This window comes from Poromitra crassiceps, assembly GCF_964638095.1.
Source record: "Poromitra crassiceps genome assembly, chromosome: 7".
Classification (NCBI taxonomy): domain Eukaryota; kingdom Metazoa; phylum Chordata; class Actinopteri; order Beryciformes; family Melamphaidae; genus Poromitra; species Poromitra crassiceps.
The window spans coordinates 26,111,672-26,130,379 of NC_139628.1; the positions used below are offsets into that span (position 1 = coordinate 26,111,672).

General features: G+C 43.5%; 1 protein-coding gene across 1 annotated transcript in view; it reads left to right on the forward strand.

Moving 5' to 3' along the window:
* LOC310780025 (palmitoyltransferase ZDHHC3) overlaps window positions 1-18,363 on the forward strand; it is a gene marked incomplete at its 3' end in the record, with an annotated part of 30,903 nt that extends 12,540 nt beyond the window's left edge. The window contains exons 5-9 of the mRNA XM_083640561.1: window positions 13,639-13,700; window positions 14,739-14,859; window positions 15,563-15,635; window positions 17,057-17,237; window positions 18,272-18,363. Coding sequence (XP_083496687.1) covers window positions 13,639-13,700; window positions 14,739-14,859; window positions 15,563-15,635; window positions 17,057-17,237; window positions 18,272-18,363 — 529 coding nt within the window. The remainder of the gene's footprint in view (window positions 1-13,638; window positions 13,701-14,738; window positions 14,860-15,562; window positions 15,636-17,056; window positions 17,238-18,271) is intronic.
* Between the last annotated feature and the right edge of the window lie 345 nt (window positions 18,364-18,708).

Here is an 18,708-nt window from a genome sequence, read left to right on the forward strand (position 1 = left end):
GAGCTCCTCCTAGAATGTTTGGCCAAATCACACAAAACTTTTTCTGGGTCATCTATGGACTACCCTGACCTAAGGTTAGTAAAGGATTTTGGATACGTGAAACCGTTTTGAAATGATAAATCTCGAAACTTTTAATGAAACACACGCCAACACTAAATTGCCCACAACTCATTAACCGGTCAATTACAACTACTGCTGCTACTACTGCTACCACTCCCACTACTACCAACACTACTACTACTACTATTACTACTTCTGCTACTATTACTACTACTACTACTACTACTACTACTGGAAGTTGGAATGTAGCATTTTGGGTGGGGTTAATGTGTTTTGGGGTTCTGCATCTGCTGTAGCATAATACATAGTTGGTTTAGATGTCACACAGTAATGCCCGATCCACAAAGACTTGACACCCACGTTTGAATAAAAACAAGTTTATGCCATAATAAGGTTATATCCGTGCCTTGTCATTGCTGTGGAAGGATGGTGTAGGGGTAAAGTAGCAGACACCAAAGCTGGAGGTCCTGGGTTCAAACCACGGCCAGGTAACTGTTTTATTTTTTGAAAATGTAGAATAAAGGTTAATCTGGATATAATTATGTATAACGCTGCTGAATACACACTGTGTACATAGCAGAATAACTGAATATGCCTATTTATGGTAACGTCATATTTCGACGTCCTCTTGACATTCCTGTGTAGATGTCTAAATGATCCCCAAATCGGCTGTGATTTGGCCTAGTCCTGGACGTCACTGAAAGATGATATCAGAACATCATCATGATGTAATTGTGTTTGCTGGGAGCCTTCTTTCAGATATATGAAAGGAAAAACATTCCAATACATTATTGTGTCTTCAGATGTGAAAGGTCCAAAAAGAGAATTAAATCTGAATTATCCTTGTCACTCACGTGTCCAGCTCAGTGGCCTTGTGGTCTGAATGTCCGCCCTGAGACTGGGAGGTTGTGAGTTCGATCCCCGGCCGAGTCATAGCAAAGACTATAAAAATGAGACCCATTTGCCTCCCTGCTTAGCACTCAGCATCAAACGGTTGGAATTTGGGGTGTTAGATCACCATATGATTCCCGAGCGTGGCGCACGCTACCGCTCCCCCAGGGGATGGGTCAAATGCGGAGAACAAATTTCACACATTGTGTGACAATCAGTGGGACTTTACCTTTACTTTACTTCCATTGTAACAGCACAACCCACACCAATTAGTTCAAACACCTCCATTCAGGGCAGACTTTTAATGTAAAGTGGTGGATTATGTGTGTAATACAGACATGTCCTTAATGGTAAATGGACTGCATGACAAGCTGCAATGCAGGGTGCTGGCTATAGTCATCAAAAGCAATTTCAGGGATAAACCCCATCAACCTTCTGTAGTGGACGCCACTACGCCCTATGGTTTGATGTGTGTGTGGGAAAGACACAATGACAACTGAAAATTCTGATTTTAGAACACAAAAGCTCCATCATGAGACAAGAACTAACCTCTCCTGTTGCAAAACACGTTCTTGAACACAGCCACGCAATCTCCAGCTAACATTTCCAAGATATTGAAAAAGTTCATGAAACACCGCAAAATAAGGAGGCAGCATGTGGGGTTTTAATTACTGTTACTGACTTACCTGTCTGAAGTTGAAAGTTTTTCATCCCACGTGGGGTTTGAACTTTGAGCGGCAATGGTCTTTAGTTAGCATAAGTCACGTGCTTTACCAAGTGAGCTATCCAGACTGTTGTATTTAACTTTGTAGACCATATTATATGTATCTGCAGAGCCAGAGAAGTACTTGTCGTATTGACAGTATGTTCTACCCAAATATCACTTTCTGTCCAGATACTTAAAGGGATATTGTACACAAAAACTGCTTTTTATCCAAGTATTACTTCAAGTTTCAAGACATCACCCACTACTCAGAGGAAAAAATTACACCAATCTACCAGATGGTGGCGCTATAACAGCCAACCACCACTACTACTGCTGCTGCTGCTACTACTACTACTACTATTGGCTACTAGTGGCGGCTGTGGCTCAGGAGGTAGAGTGGGTTGTCCACTAATTAGAAGGTTGGTGGTTCGTTCCCCGGCTCCTCCAGTCCGCACGTCGAAGTGTCCTTGGGCAAGACACTGAACCCCAAATTGCTCCCGATGGCTGTGCCAGCACCCTGCGTGGCAGCTGGCCGCCTTCGGTGTGTGAATGGGTGAATGTAGGCACATTGTAAAGCGCTTTGGATAAAAGCGCTATATAAATGCAGTCCATTTACCATTTACCATTTACTATTCTTAGTACTTCTGCTGCTACTACTGCTACCACTCCCACTACTACCAACACTATTACTACTACTGCTACTACTACTACTACTAGTACTGCTTGGAAACCGTCAGGTCACCGGATCTCAACCAAACTTTGTTTACTTGTGCATATACCAAGTCTGAATAAATGTGCACTATCTGACATATACCCCCCAAGTCACCGGAAGCTTGGACCCCGCATCGCCGCTTGCGGCTATATTTAGGGGTCCAAGCACGAAGTGCGTGGATCCCTATTGTATCTGTTCCGATTATTTTTTTTTTTCTTCTTCTCCGGTAAAACTGTATGTACAGCAGAAACTGTAAGGCTCAGCATAGCCAGACTGGGCACATAGATTGTAAATGTGCCTCACTACTCAGAAACAAAAAATTACCCATATCGGCCAGATGGTGGCGCTATAACAGACCATTTCGCGTTATGGTCCATATCTTCTGAACCGTGAGGCGTAGAATCAAAATTCCACTTCGGCTGTATTCCCTGGATCAATACGCATCTATCCATATAGGCCACGCCCATTTGCGTGTGCCTAGATTTTCCGCCATTTTGAATTTTATCAAAAACCTACTTTTGCTATCTCCTCCCAGGCCATTTGCCTGAATGAGCCTAAACTTTTTCTGTGGCATCTCTGGACTTACCTGACTCAAAGTTATTAAAGGATTTTGGATACGTGAAACCGTCTTGAAATGATAAATGTTTAAACTTTTGTGTATTTACTTTTGTTCTTTTCCTGCCCTAAAAGTGTGTGGATCTCAGAAACCATACACCCCCCATCACCCAAACTTTCCACACAGGTTCACGACATCACCCACTACTCAGAGTAAAAAAATTACACCAATCCACCAGATGGTGGCGCTATAACAGCCAATTTCACGTTTGTCGGTCCATAACTTCTGAACTGCGAGCTGTAGAATCAAAATTCCACATCTACTGGTTTCCCTGGAGCATCATGTATCTAACCCACTAGGCCACGCCCATTACTGCGTGGTAGATTTTCCGCCATTTTGAATTTGATCAAAAACCTACTTTTGCGAGCTCCTCCTAGACCGTTTGGCCAAATCACACAAAACTTTTTCTGGGCCATCTATGGACTACCCCGACCTAAGGTTAGTAAAGGATTTTGGATACGTGAAACCGTTTTGAAATGCTAAATCTCGAAACTTTTAATGAAACACACGCCAACACTAAATTGCCCACAACTCATTAACCGGTCAATTACAACTACTGCTGCTACTACTGCTACCACTCCCACTACTACCAACACTACTACTACTACTATTACTACTTCTGCTACTATTACTACTACTACTACTACTACTACTACTACTACTACTACTACTGGAAGTTGGAATGTAGCATTTTGGGTGGGGTTAATGTGTTTTGGGGTTCTGCATCTGCTGTAGCATAATACATAGTTGGTTTAGATGTCACACAGTAATGCCCGATCCACAAAGACTTGACACCCACGTTTGAATAAAAACAAGTTTATGCCATAATAAGGTTATATCCGTGCCTTGTCATTGCTGTGGAAGGATGGTGTAGGGGTAAAGTAGCAGACACCAAAGCTGGAGGTCCTGGGTTCAAACCACGGCCAGGTAACTGTTTTATTTTTTGAAAATGTAGAATAAAGGTTAATCTGGATATAATTATGTATAACGCTGCTGAATACACACTGTGTACATAGCAGAATAACTGAATATGCCTATTTATGGTAACGTCATATTTCGACGTCCTCTTGACATTCCTGTGTAGATGTCTAAATGATCCCCAAATCGGCTGTGATTTGGCCTAGTCCTGGACGTCACTGAAAGATGATATCAGAACATCATCATGATGTAATTGTGTTTGCTGGGAGCCTTCTTTCAGATATATGAAAGGAAAAACATTCCAATACATTATTGTGTCTTCAGATGTGAAAGGTCCAAAAAGAGAATTAAATCTGAATTATCCTTGTCACTCATGTGTCCAGCTCAGTGGCCTTGTGGTCTGAATGTCCGCCCTGAGACTGGGAGGTCGTGAGTTCGATCCTCGGCCGAGTCATAGCAAAGACTATAAAAATGAGACCCATTTGCCTCCCTGCTTGGCACTCAGCATCAAAGGGTTGGAATTGGGGGGTTAGATCACCATATGATTCCGGAGCGCGGCGCACGCTGCCGCTCACCGCTCCCCCAGGTGATGGGTCAAATGCAGAGAACAAATTTCACACATTGTGTGACAATCAGTGGGACTTTACCTTTACTTTAGTTCCATTGTAACAGCACAACCCACACCAATTAGTTCAAACACCTCCATTCAGGGCATACTTTTAATGTAAAGTGGTGCATTATGTGTGTAATACAAAAATGTCCTTAATGGTAAATGGACTGCATGACAAGCTGCCATGCAGGGTGCTGGCTATAGTCACCAAAAGCAATTTCAGGGATAAACCCCATCAACCTTCTGTAGTGGACGCCACTACGCCCTATGGTTTGATGTGTGTGTGGGAAAGACACAATGACAACTGAAAATTCTGATTTCAGAACACAAAAGCTCCATCATGAGACAAGAACTAACCTCTCCTGTTGCAAAACACGTTCTTGAACACAGCCACGCAATCTCCAGCTAACATTTCCAAGATATTGAAAAAGTTCATGAAACACCGCAAAATAAGGAGGCAGCATGTTGGGTTTTAATTACTGTTACTGACTTACCTGTCTGAAGTTGAAAGTTTTTCATCCCACGTGGGGTTTGAACTTTGAGCGGCAATGGTCTTTAGTTAGCATAAGTCATGTGCTTTACCAAGTGAGCTATCCAGACTGTTGTATTTAACTTTGTAGACCATATTATATGTATCTGCAGAGCCAGAGAAGTACTTGTCGTATTGACAGTATGTTCTACCCAAATACCACTTTCTGTCCAGATACTTAAAGGGATATTGTACACAAAAACTGCTTTCTATCCAAGTACTACTTCAAGTTTCAAGACATCACCCACTACTCAGAGGAAAAAATTACACCAATCTACCAGATGGTGGCGCTATAACAGCCAACCACCACTACTACTGCTGCTGCTGCTACTACTACTACTACTATTGGCTACTAGTGGCGGCTGTGGCTCAGGAGGTAGAGTGGGTTGTCCACTAATTAGAAGGTTGGTGGTTCGTTCCCCGGCTCCTCCAGTCCGCACGTCGAAGTGTCCTTGGGCAAGACACTGAACCCCAAATTGCTCCCGATGGCTGTGCCAGCACCCTGCGTGGCAGCTGGCCGCCTTCGGTGTGTGAATGGGTGAATGTAGGCACATTGTAAAGCGCTTTGGATAAAAGCGCTATATAAATGCAGTCCATTTACCATTTACTATTCTTAGTACTTCTGCTGCTACTACTGCTACCACTCCCACTACTACCAACACTATTACTACTACTGCTACTACTACTACTACTAGTACTGCTTGGAAACCGTCAGGTCACCGGATCTCAACCAAACTTTGTTTACTTGTGCATATACCAAGTCTGAATAAATGTGCACTATCTGACATATACCCCCCAAGTCACCGGAAGCTTGGACCCCGCATCGCCGCTTGCGGCTATATTTATTATTTTTTTTCTTCTTCTCCGGTAAAACTGTATGTACAGCAGAAACTGTAATGCTCAGCGTAGCCAGACTGGGCACATAGATTGTAAATGTGCCTCACTACTCAGAAACAAAAAATTACCCATATCGGCCAGATGGTGGCGCTATAACAGACCATTTCGCGTTATGGTCCATATCTTCTGAACTGTGAGGCGTAGAATCAAAATTCCACTTCGGCTGTATTCCCTGGATCAATACGCATCTATCCATATAGGCCACGCCCATTTGCGTGTGCCTAGATTTTCCGCCATTTTGAATTTTATCAAAAACCTACTTTTGCTATCTCCTCCCAGGCCATTTGCCTGAATGAGCCTAAACTTTTTCTGTGGCATCTCTGGACTTACCTGACTCAAAGTTATTAAAGGATTTTGGATACGTGAAACCGTCTTGAAATGATAAATGTTTAAACTTTTGTGTATTTACTTTTGTTCTTTTCCTGCCCTAAAAGTGTGTGGATCTCAGAAACCATACACCCCCCATCACCCAAACTTTCCACACAGGTTCACGACATCACCCACTACTCAGAGTAAAAAAATTACACCAATCCACCAGATGGTGGCGCTATAACAGCCAATTTCACGTTTGTCGGTCCATAACTTCTGAACTGCGAGCTGTAGAATCAAAATTCCACATCTACTGGTTTCCCTGGAGCATCATGTATCTAACCCACTAGGCCACGCCCATTTCTGCGTGGTAGATTTTCCGCCATTTTGAATTTGATCAAAAACCTACTTTTGCGAGCTCCTCCTAGACCGTTTGGCCAAATCACACAAAACTTTTTCTGGGCCATCTATGGACTACACCGACCTAAGGTTAGTAAAGGATTTTGGATACGTGAAACCGTTTTGAAATGCTAAATCTCGAAACTTTTAATGAAACACACGCCAACACTAAATTGCCCACAACTCATTAACCGGTCAATTACAACTACTGATGCTACTACTGCTACCACTCCCACTACTACCAACACTACTACTACTACTATTACTACTTCTGCTACTATTACTACTACTACTACTACTACTACTACTACTACTACTACTACTACTGGAAGTTGGAATGTAGCATTTTGGGTGGGGTTAATGTGTTTTGGGGTTCTGCATCTGCTGTAGCATAATACATAGTTGGTTTAGATGTCACACAGTAATGCCCGATCCACAAAGGCTTGACACCCACGTTTGAATAAAAACAAGTTTATGCCATAATAAGGTTATATCCGTGCCTTGTCATTGCTGTGGAAGGATGGTTTAGGGGTAAAGTAGCAGACACCAAAGCTGGAGGTCCTGGGTTCAAACCACGGCCAGGTAACTGTTTTATTTTTTGAAAATGTAGAATAAAGGTTAATCTGGATATAATTATGTATAACGCTGCTGAATACACACTGTGTACATAGCAGAATAACTGAATATGCCTATTTATGGTAATGTCATATTTCGACGTCCTCTTGACATTCCTGTGTAGATGTCTAAATGATCCCCAAATCGGCTGTGATTTGGCCTAGTCCTGGACGTCACTGAAAGATGATATCAGAACATCATCATGATGTAATTGTGTTTGCTGGGAGCCTTCTTTCAGATATATGAAAGGAAAAACATTCCAATACATTATTGTGTCTTCAGATGTGAAAGGTCCAAAAAGAGAATTAAATCTGAATTATCCTTGTCACTCATGTGTCCAGCTCAGTGGCCTTGTGGTCTGAATGTCCGCCCTGAGACTGGGAGGTCGTGAGTTCGATCCCCGGCCGAGTCATAGCAAAGACTATAAAAATGAGACCCATTTGCCTCCCTGCTTGGCACTCAGCATCAAAGGGTTGGAATTCGGGGGTTAGATCACCATATGATTCCCGAGCGCGGCGCACGCTGCCGCTCACCGCTCCCCCAGGGGATGGGTCAAATGCGGAGAACAAATTTCACACATTGTGTGACAATCAGTGGGACTTTACCTTTACTTTAGTTCCATTGTAACAGCACAACCCACACCAATTAGTTCAAACACCTCCATTCAGGGCAGACTTTTAATGTAAAGTGGTGGATTATGTGTGTAATACAGACATGTCCTTAATGGTAAATGGACTGCATGACAAGCTGCAATGCAGGGTGCTGGCTATAGTCATCAAAAGCAATTTCAGGGATAAAACCATCAACGTTCTGTAGTGGACGCCACTATGCCCTATGGTTTGATGTGTGTGTGGGAAAGACTCAATGACAACTGAAAATTCTGATTTCAGAACACAAAAGCTCCATCATGAGACAAGAACTAACCTCTCCTGTTGCAAAACACGTTCTTGAACACAGCCACGCAATCTCCAGCTAACATTTCCAAGATATTGAAAAAGTTCATGTGGGGTTTTAATTACTATAACTGACTTAACTGTCTGAAGTTGAAAATTGTTCATCCCACATGGGGTTTGAACTTTGAACCACAATAGTCTTTACTTAGCATAAGTCATGAGCTTTACCAAGTGAGCTATCCAGACTGTTGTATTTAACTTTGTAGACCATATTATATGTATCTGCAGAGCCAGAGAAGTACTTGTCGTATTGACAGTATGTTCTACCCAAATACCACTTTCTGTCCAGATACTTAAAGGGATATTGTACACAAAAACTGCTTTCTATCCAAGTACTACTTCAAGTTTCAAGACATCACCCACTACTCAAAGGAAAAAATTACACCAATCCACCAGATGGTGGCGCTATAACAGCCAACCACCACTACTACTGCTGCTGCTGCTACTACTACTACTACTATTGGCTAATAGTGGCGGCTGTGGCTCAGGAGGTAGAGCGGGTTGTCCACTAATTAGAAGGTTGGTGGTTCGTTCCCCGGCTCCTCCAGTCCGCACGTCGAAGTGTCCTTGGGCAAGACACTGAACCCCAAATTGCTCCCGATGGCTGTGCCAGCACCCTGCGTGGCAGCTGGCCGCCTTCGGTGTGTGAATGGGTGAATGTAGGCACATTGTAAAGCGCTTTGGATAAAAGCGCTATATAAATGCAGTCCATTTACCATTTACTATTCTTAGTACTTCTGCTGCTACTACTGCTACCACTCCCTCTACTACCAACACTATTACTACTACTGCTACTACTACTACTACTAGTACTGCTTGGAAACCGTCAGGTCACCGGATCTCAACCAAACTTTGTTTACTTGTGCACATACCAAGTCTGAATAAATGTGCACTATCTGACATATACCCCCCAAGTCACCGGAAGCTTGGACCCCGCATCGCCGCTTGCGGCTATATTTGTTTATTTATGTTTGTTTATTGTTTATTTGCACAAAGAAAATGAATAACAGATAGTACAAGTATCTTAAAGGTCCCAATTCGTGCAGCTGTAACCTCTTAAAAACGTGTGTCTCTGGTCCATAAAACATGATTCTGGATTAATTTGTCGAAAATATAGCAACCCCATTTGTTGTGACGGAGTTGTCCCTTCCTCATCTCGTTGCGTCCCAAGAATGGTCTGTTTCTATAATATATTCAGAACTAACAGTTCCCATTGGCCGCTGAGGGAGAGCCCGCCCCAGGCTCCCAGCGGCCAATCAGATTAGCGTCTGTGGACCAGCACGCTGGGTTGTGTCCACAACTAATGCTATCGCTAACTTAACGTTGCTATGCTAAAGAGGACATCTCAAAATGCCTAGACTTACCGAATGCACCTCCGCAGTTGTTGGATCACGTACAGTTGGTGTCGCTCCAGCTAGAAGTGTTAATTTTGTGGCTATAGACAAAATGGTGCAGATAGCTTGTGTGAGAGAGACCCGCGCAGTATGCTTGAGGACCATCGTGACGTCCCGATACCCCGTCTGGGGGAACAGAGCGTTTGGGGGTGTGGCTTGAAGGAGACTGCAGGGGGAAGCTGGATAGGGACAAATCCAACTGTGGCAGTTCTGAGCTTGTGACCACTCATTACAGGGAGGGATGACAGCAGTATACTGTATATCGCCGCTGTCGTTCCAGGACCTCGAATTTCCAAAACAGAAACTTTTCAGGAAGTAAAAAAAACCTGTTTGCTCTTAAACTACTGAACCAAATGTCGTCAAAGTTGGCACATGTCTTAATTATAGTTAGTTTCCCGCTGAATGTGTCATTACTTTATTAATATCTTACCTGGATAAGCTCAAATGATGTTGTTTATATTATCAGTCCGACTTGGAAGCGCTTTCTCATGGCCAGTCAAGCGGGAGGCAGCCGCATCCTCATGCACGAGCCCCCAAGCTCCAGGCCGCGGGGGCGCGCGCAGGAGCAACAGCATTGCCCCTCGCCTCTCATGGCCGAATGGGGGCTTTGGCATGGGCTGAGAAATATTCTGACATAATTTAACGTTACTTTATTCTCGTCAGAAAGCACTCCGATTTGCATGTTAAAACAAGTTTGCAGCCTAGGAATAACTGGAAAACATTTGATTGATATATTAACGTCAGAGGAAGCCAGGATTAGTCAAAACGATATGAGAAATACACAGCGCGTCTGCCGTGTGTCTTTTCCGGGTTTATTGTCCTGCGTGGGGGGGTACACACGGAGGTAGGGGGGGAATTTCGAGGTTTGACTGACAGATTGAGGGCGAATGGCGTTACGAGATTTACTCACAAGCTCGTTTTAATGCTTTTCCATTGGTTGCATTTGTTAAAAACCACACAGAGACGTGAAGGGTGACCAATGGCATTGATTCATGACAAAAAATAAAAAAGTGACATTCGAGGTCCTGGCCCGACAGCGACGATATGCATTTTAGGGGTGTCACAATATATCGTCCCACGAAATTTTGCGATAGTAAAACGTCACGATATGTATCGTTGAGATGAAATCTCATATCGCGATTTTTTTTTTTTTTTTTTTTTTTTTTTTTTTCTAAAATAGACTAAGAAACGTCTTTGTTTGTTGAAGTTCAATGTGTGGAAAGTAGTTCAGTTGAACAAGTCTCTGAAGAGACACATGAGAAGTTATACAGGAGAGAAACCATTCAATTGAGTTTCTGGCAAAACTGTTTACTTGACAGGAAAAACTGAAGATGCATAAAAAATAGAATAAGAAAAGTCTTGTTGTTTGAGTTTGAAGAAAAACTGAAGATGCATAATGAGAATTTATACTGCTGAGAAACCTTTTAGTTCAAAGTAAATCTAAGTGACGGTGTAACTCATTCTATTTCAAGATAAGCCTTATCTCCAATCTCATGTTTTTTCTAGTTGTTATTGTAATAACAATTTCCCACAACAGCATGTTTTGTATTTGTGCATTTCAAATAAAATACTACTTTTCCAGTCATATATTGTCATTATTCAAGTTTAAAAAAATATTGTTAAAATCGTATCGTATCGTATCGTTATCGTGAACCCAGTATTGTGATACGTATCGTATCGTGAACTGAGTGTATCGTGACACCCCTACATTTACAAGTAAAAACAGCTTTTGCACGGAATGGGACCTTTAATAAGCTATTATTAAGCTATACCTATTATAGCTAACTAGTAAGTGCTTATTAAGCTAGCCTACTTTGAATGGTAACAGACAATGACTGTCATTGGTAACAGACAATAAATGGCGGTCAACTTATCCATAACCTTCAGATATGGATATGGCGGTTCGATCCCCGCTCCCTCCCAGCTGCTGTCGTTGTGTCCTTGGGCAAGACACTTAACCCTCCTTGCCTCGTATGATTGGTATGAATGTAGACATGAATGATGGTGGTCGGAGGGGCCGTTGAGCGCCGATGTGTGGCTGCCACGCTTTCGAACCACCGGTACGAATGGTGTGAACGAATAATGATTCTGTGAAGCGCTTTGAGCACTTGGAAAGGCGCTATATAAATCGAATCATTATTATTATTTATTTATTATGGAGACTTAGCCTACCTGTCCACTCGTCTAGGGCTGGGCGATATGACCAAAATCTCATATCCCGATATAAGTCATTTCATATCCCGATACCGATATATATCACGATATAGCATATTTTCTGTAAATTCTATTTATAGTTTATATAAAATGACCACATGGCCATTTATTTATGTAGCAGTTGAACCAGTTAAAATGTTGTCAAACCTCACAAAGGATACATATACATATAATATAAGATATATACAGATAAGCATGGCTATTCTTTACAACACAAATAATAATAATTAGTTGCAGGGCAGTAGAATGAAACACAAACTGAACCACGCCACCAGTTCGATTTTCAAAGAGGACACTAGCACTAATCATATCTAAAAGCGGACACTAGGCGGCAGTATTTCTTTAGTCAACGTCAAAATACCTACATATTCAGTAGAAGAAGAATAAAACGGTAGAAGAAGAAGAACAACGTTAACTAACACAACTCACACAGGGAAAGCTAAAAGCTAAAGCTAACGACAGACGTTTTGTTGTCAGCCCTCAAGGGATTTCCTTGGGATGATGAGAGGAGATGTTTTGCCAGGTTTAACGTTAGGAGGACACACGCAAATATGGATCAAACGCGGACTTAACACAGCGCAAATGCCTGGGTAGGCTAGGCGGACGGAGTGGAGGTAACATCTCCCTGCTCTTTAGCCTACACACGGCTGATTTGTGCCACTTATAAAGGGACACAATGGGCTTGTTGACACAGTCTGGTGCATGTGTGGACTGTGGACGTGAGTAAAATGAATGAAGAAAGCACAGCGTCATCCAAATGACGGACAATATTGCCGTAAAGAGTGTGATTTGCAACACAACGATATAAACGATAGAGCATCATATCATACGAAATACATTTTCTATCGTCCAGACGAAATATATCGTCATATCGCCCAGCCTTACACTCGTCTGCATGTTTGAGCGACAACTTGTGCTGTGCCTTGCCGAAATCAAATTGCCTCCAATGCGAGACTCGTGAAATGACATGACTATGAAGTTATGGTTTGCGATGGCTGTCTGAGGGAACAAGATGTGCATGAAAACTCACCCTTTTCCACTAACTATTAGAACATATTAGCCACACTTACATTTTTTATGTTTTGTTTTGTTATGTTACAGTATGTTTGGTAGAGCTTTTCCCTAGGCCCACCCCTTTCCTGACTACACCCCCTCCCACCTCCCACATACACTCCCCCCCGATACACCTGTCCATGCCCCCTGCCCACCTCTCGAATCCAGACTCCAGACAGGACTGTGATCAAAATACAATGCAGAGACAGGGTTTCCCTTCCCCGACTATTGGTGCTTTCACAAAATATTGACACAATGAGATGTTTGATCGATAATCATCTGTAATGTGGATATAATGACCGAGTGGGCAAATGATAGAACAGCTAGAACAGTCTGGTGAGTTCAGAAAATAACATCACTTTACTGTAATGCAGCCTTTGAAACCGGGACCAAACACAAAACCTATGTATGCCACATCACGATATTACGATTTCCAAAATCTAAGACGATATCTAGTCTCATATCACAATATCGATATAATATTGATATATTGCCCAGCCCTACTCTCCTTTGATTTTGTCACCCAGATTGTTGACCACATGTCTCTCAGTCCTCTCCTCCTCCTTACCATCACCCTGTCTCCCATTTCTTCTCCTTTTTCTTGTCTTTCTTTTCTCTTCCTCTTGTCATCCACTTTCCTATTCACTCTTTCCCTCAACATCAAACCACTAAGCAGCTATGCTCAATTTGTAATGTGTGTGTGTGTGTGTGTGTGTGTGTGTGTGTTTTTTGTTTGTTTGTTTGTTTGTTTGTTTGTTTTAGGATCAACAACTGTGTCGGGGAACTGAACCAGAAATATTTCATCCAGTTTCTCTTCTACACTGGTGAGCACACAACTAACATTACTGCCAACACTACTTTTACTATTGCTGCACTACAACCAGTCATAGGAATCCTGGAAAGCTTATAGATTTATTTTCCAGTCAACTTTGGGGAAAAAATCATTTTAAATGATGATTTTAAGTTTGCCAGTTGTTGCAAAATCTCACTACTATAATAAGGCGTGGTAAGTAATAAGCAGCCGGTGTGATCGGTCTAAACCAGGGGTTCCCAGACTTTTTTGGCTTGTGACCCTACTTTGACGTCACAAAAATCTAGGGACCCGAGACATTCAAATTCCGGTACACCATCGATAATATCGTCAGTGACAGTGATGTCACATAGTATGCTTCTTTTTTCTGACTTGAATCTGAGAATTCTGATTTTAATCTCAAAATTCAGACTTTTTTCTCAAAATTCTGACAGTAACTCGGAATTCTGACTTTAATCTCATAATTCTGATTTAAAGTTATAATCTCAAAGATTTCCATCTAAATAAAAAAACAAATAAAAGAAAGAGTCACCCACAATGTTGATTGTGGCTATGGCCCTTTGATGGAAGCCTTTGCAGTATATAGTGACATTATGTGACATTAGTAATGTCACATAATGCAACAGTTTGGATGTCACCTGCAATTACCACTCATCGCCATAGGTGTCACCCAAGAGAACAAAACTGAAATCTTTAAGATTATCACTTTAAACTCAGAACAAAAAAAAAAAAAAAAATCGCATGTGACCCTAATCATCTTCGGTAATATTCAATTGTGTGTGGTGTGTAAAAAAAAAAAAAAAAAAAAAAAATCAGGCGACCCTATTTGAATTCCGGACGACCCCACTTAGGGTCGCGACCCTAAGGTTGAAAACCACTGGTCTAAACGGTTAACAAAGACGCCGACATGAAACTGCCTCCGCGACGCTTCCGCATCGGAGACGTTTGTGGTGCGTCCCCGCCGTAACGGGAGCCACAACCACGTCCCTATCCCTGTTCCTCCACCTGTAGGCAATAGGCATGTACTCTATCCCTGTCCCTCCATCTGTAGGCATGGCCAGCCTGTACTCCATGGTGCTGGTGGTGTCGGCCTGGGTGTGGCGAATACGCAGCGAGAGAGAGGGCGACGCCGAGAAGGAAGGAGAGGACACGGCCAGCAAGCACCTGATAGTGTGAGTGGTAGAGCGAGTACAGGAGTGAGGAGAGAGTGACAGAGGAGAGCGAGTACCCAAACACTTTCATACCAACCACTGGGGTTGGACCATGGCTTGCTTGAGCCATGTTCAACCCAGATGGTGCCAGTCACACTGCGTTGACTCCTGGTCCACCGCACCTCTCGAGGTGGGTCGCCAAACCCGGGTCGGGCAACCCGGGTCAACCCTTCATACCTCAAATCAACCTGGTAGTAACCCTGCTTGGACCCTGGCTGTGAAAGGGGTATTAGTGACAGATAAAAGAAAGAAAAAAAATGATTTTAAAATTGAAGATGTGGAGAAATATTGGTGTTTATAATTGGTCGGTTATGTTAGTTAATTGGTCCGTCATCTATTTAGTCACTCAGTTAGTTATTTAGATCATTCAAATTAATGTATTTCTATAGCCCTTTATCACAAGCATGACTCAAATGACTTTAGCGACAAAGAGCCTAATTAGATAACTGATCAGCGATCAATCACAGAAGAGAATGATGTAAGACAAACACAAGGAAGCAGCACAAGCACGACATATGATAGCAAGTTTGAGCAATTCACAGCCTACCTATTCTACATCATAGCGGGCTCCATCAACCTTAGAACCTCAGCTACAGGTTCAACCTACTGCTTAGTCTGCTGTTTACTCTCTCTCTCTCTGTCTCTCTCTCTCTCTCTCTCTCAGTGCTCACTACATCATTCTCTTGGTGGAGTCGGTGTTGTTTGGCGTGTTTGTCATGGTCATCTTCTACGACCAGGTAAACATACACACAGACACACACACACACACACACACACACACACACACACACACACACACAGGGAAGGATTTGTTCATATTTAACAAGCACATAAGTATTGTTTACAGTCACATTCTCCTCAAATTGTTTTTAAAGTCCCTGGAAACCAAAATCCACAAAAACCTTCTAACTATCTTATTTAGGGTCTTATGTGAGTAATTGGGTGCCTCAGAAAGTAGGAGACATTAGTTTCAACCCAAACCCCCCAAAATTGCTTTAAATAATAAAGGGGTGGATTTCCACTTCCGCATTGAAGAGAGCAGTGCCCGACGTGCTCAAATGAAAAATCTTATCACGTCATAAGCTCGGTCCGTTCTATAAAACCTTTGTACACGTGCGCAACCCGCTCATTCTGCCTCCATCTCTCTTAGAGAGTTCTAGTGGTCCCACACCTTTTTGCAGCTAGCTAACTACGCATTGCGTCAACACAAAGGCTGGCTGCGGAGAGGCTCTAAACTCGTTGGTCCAAAAGGTTGCTATTTTACAAATTGTCTGTGTGAGACTGTTGCCTAAACTCTAAAGACAGCCATGGCAGCTCTCTGTCTCTCTCCCCCTCTCTCACACGCGCGTACGCTACCGTCGCCTATCAAAGTCCAGACATGTCGAGAGAGAGAGAGAGAGAGAGAGAGAGAGAGAATGTGGAGTGGCAGACTAAGACATCACGGTGTGAGTGTGTGTGTGTGTGTGTGTGTGTGTGAGCGTCTGTGCGCTCCGCTCCTCCTCCTCTTTGTCTCACTCTGCTGTGTAAAATTAAGCGACACACAATTGGGGCCTGTGACTACTGCACAAGTGTGACAGCCCAGTCGCAGGTTGAGAGGAACGAGGATTCTCGAGGGGAGGCTGTGTCCTCTTCATCTGGATTACATGTAAGGTTGGACAACACCGATTGAGCTTGCCGCATCCATTACTTGCAAGTCGTAGTTACTCTCTGGCCGCCCCCCACCACCCCCTCGCCCCCTCCCCTCCTCCTCTTGCCGCTTGAGTATTGTGGACACGCCCACACCATCCGCGGCAGATGTAGGGTGAGAAATTCTAATGGATTCTCGTGACTTTTCTCTTGACTGTCAAACCTAAATTTATATACTTTGCGACGTTCATCATCATTCAAATTTGGCTGGTGGTTTATTAACATAGGTTCCTGTGGTGTGATAAACTCAAAATGCTTAATTTTGATTAATTATTTTTGGTTTCCAGGGACTTTGAAGTCCATTTATATTACAGATGCCATGTTAAAGGAAAATGCTGGGAATTAGTTTTTGATTAAAGTCTCTCTGTCCATTTGTCTGTCTGTCTGTCTGTCTGTCTGTCCATTTGTCTGTCTGTCTGTCTGTCTGTCTGTCCGTTTGTCTGCCTGTCTGTCTATCTGTCTGTCTGTCCAGTTGGTCTCTATAATAACAGACGAGACTCCCATTGAGCAGATGAAGAACAGGCTGTTGTTGAAGGACAGAAGTTCCTCTTCCTCCTCCTCCTCCTCTTCCTCGTCCTCCTCCCAGCTGGCCCATCACCCCACACACACCCGCAAGCCAAAGCTGGCCCTGCTGCGCGAGGTCTTCGGAAGAGGTGAGCGCACGCGTGCGTGTTGTGCACAAATTTAGTCAAAGGAACAGTTCACCCAAAAATGGAATTTCTCTCATCTCCTCCCCCTCATGACAGAGTAAACACAGGTGAAGTTAGCTCCTCCCCCTCATGCCAGTGTAAACACAGGTGAAGTTAGCTCCTCCCCCTCATGCAGGTGTAAACACAGGTGAAGTTAGCTCCTCCCCCTCATGCCAAATGAGACACAGGTGACGTTAGCGCCTCCCCCTCATGCCAGTGTAAACAAGGGTGAAGTTAGCTCCTCCCCCTCATGCCAGTGTAAACACAGGTGAAGTTAGCTCCTCCCCCTCATGCCAGTGTAAACAAGGGTGAAGTTAGCTCCTCCCCCTCATGCCAGCGTAAACACAGGTGAAGTTAGCTCCTCCCCCTCATGTCAGTGGAAACCAGGGTGAAGTTAGCTCCTCCCCCTCATGCCAGTTGAAACACAGGTGAGGTTAGCTCCTCCCCCTCATGCCAGTTGAAACACAGGTGAGGTTAGCTCCTCCCCCTCATGCCAGTGGAAACACAGGTGAAGTTAGCTCCACCCCCTCATGCCAGTTAAAACACAGGTGAAGTTAGTCCATATACTGTAACACACAGGGAGGAACTTCACCTGTGTTTCAACTGGCATGAGGGGGAGGAGCTAACTTCACCTGTGTTTCAACTGGCATGAGGGGGAGGAGCTAACTTCACCTGTGTTTACACTGGCATGAGGGGGAGGAGCTAACTTCACCTGTGTTTACACTGGCATGAGGGGGAGGAGCTAACTTCACCTGTGTTTCCACTGGCATGAGGGGGAGGCTAACTTCACCTGTGTTTCCATTTCCACTGGCATGAGGGGGAGGCGCTAACTTCACCTGTGTTTCCATTTCCACTGGCATGAGGGGGAGGAGATGATGACAGAAGTTTAATTTTGGGGTGAACTATTCCTTTAAGTAATTCCACATGTGAACATGCAGCAGATTGATTGTTAATTGCTCTCTCTCTTTCTCTCTCTCTCTCTTTCTCTCTCTCTCCAGGTTCTGTGTTTTGCTGGCTTCTTCCCCTCCACTCCAGCCCTCCGACGGTCGGTGGAATCAGCTACTCTGCGCTGCCCGACTACGACGTGTGACCTTTGACCTCCCAGAGAGAGAGAACAACAGCGAGAGATGACCAGAGGGACGGCAAGAAATATTTTCTTTGTGTCAGAGAGAGAGAATGACCTTTCTGCCTGACTACCATGTCTAATGCCTGACTACCATGTCTAACCTTTGACCTGAGTGTTTGTGTGAGCGTGACGACCCCAAAACAAATAATTATGCCTTTGATCCCCAGGACCCAGGCTCATGAAAACAAAACATTTTTCACGTCCGTGTTTGGTCCCGAACCGTAGTTCAACACACAGCATTCTTTGATTATTATGGGATGTCGGGAAGAGCTGACTCTGTGACGATACTGGGGTTCGACCGATATGTTT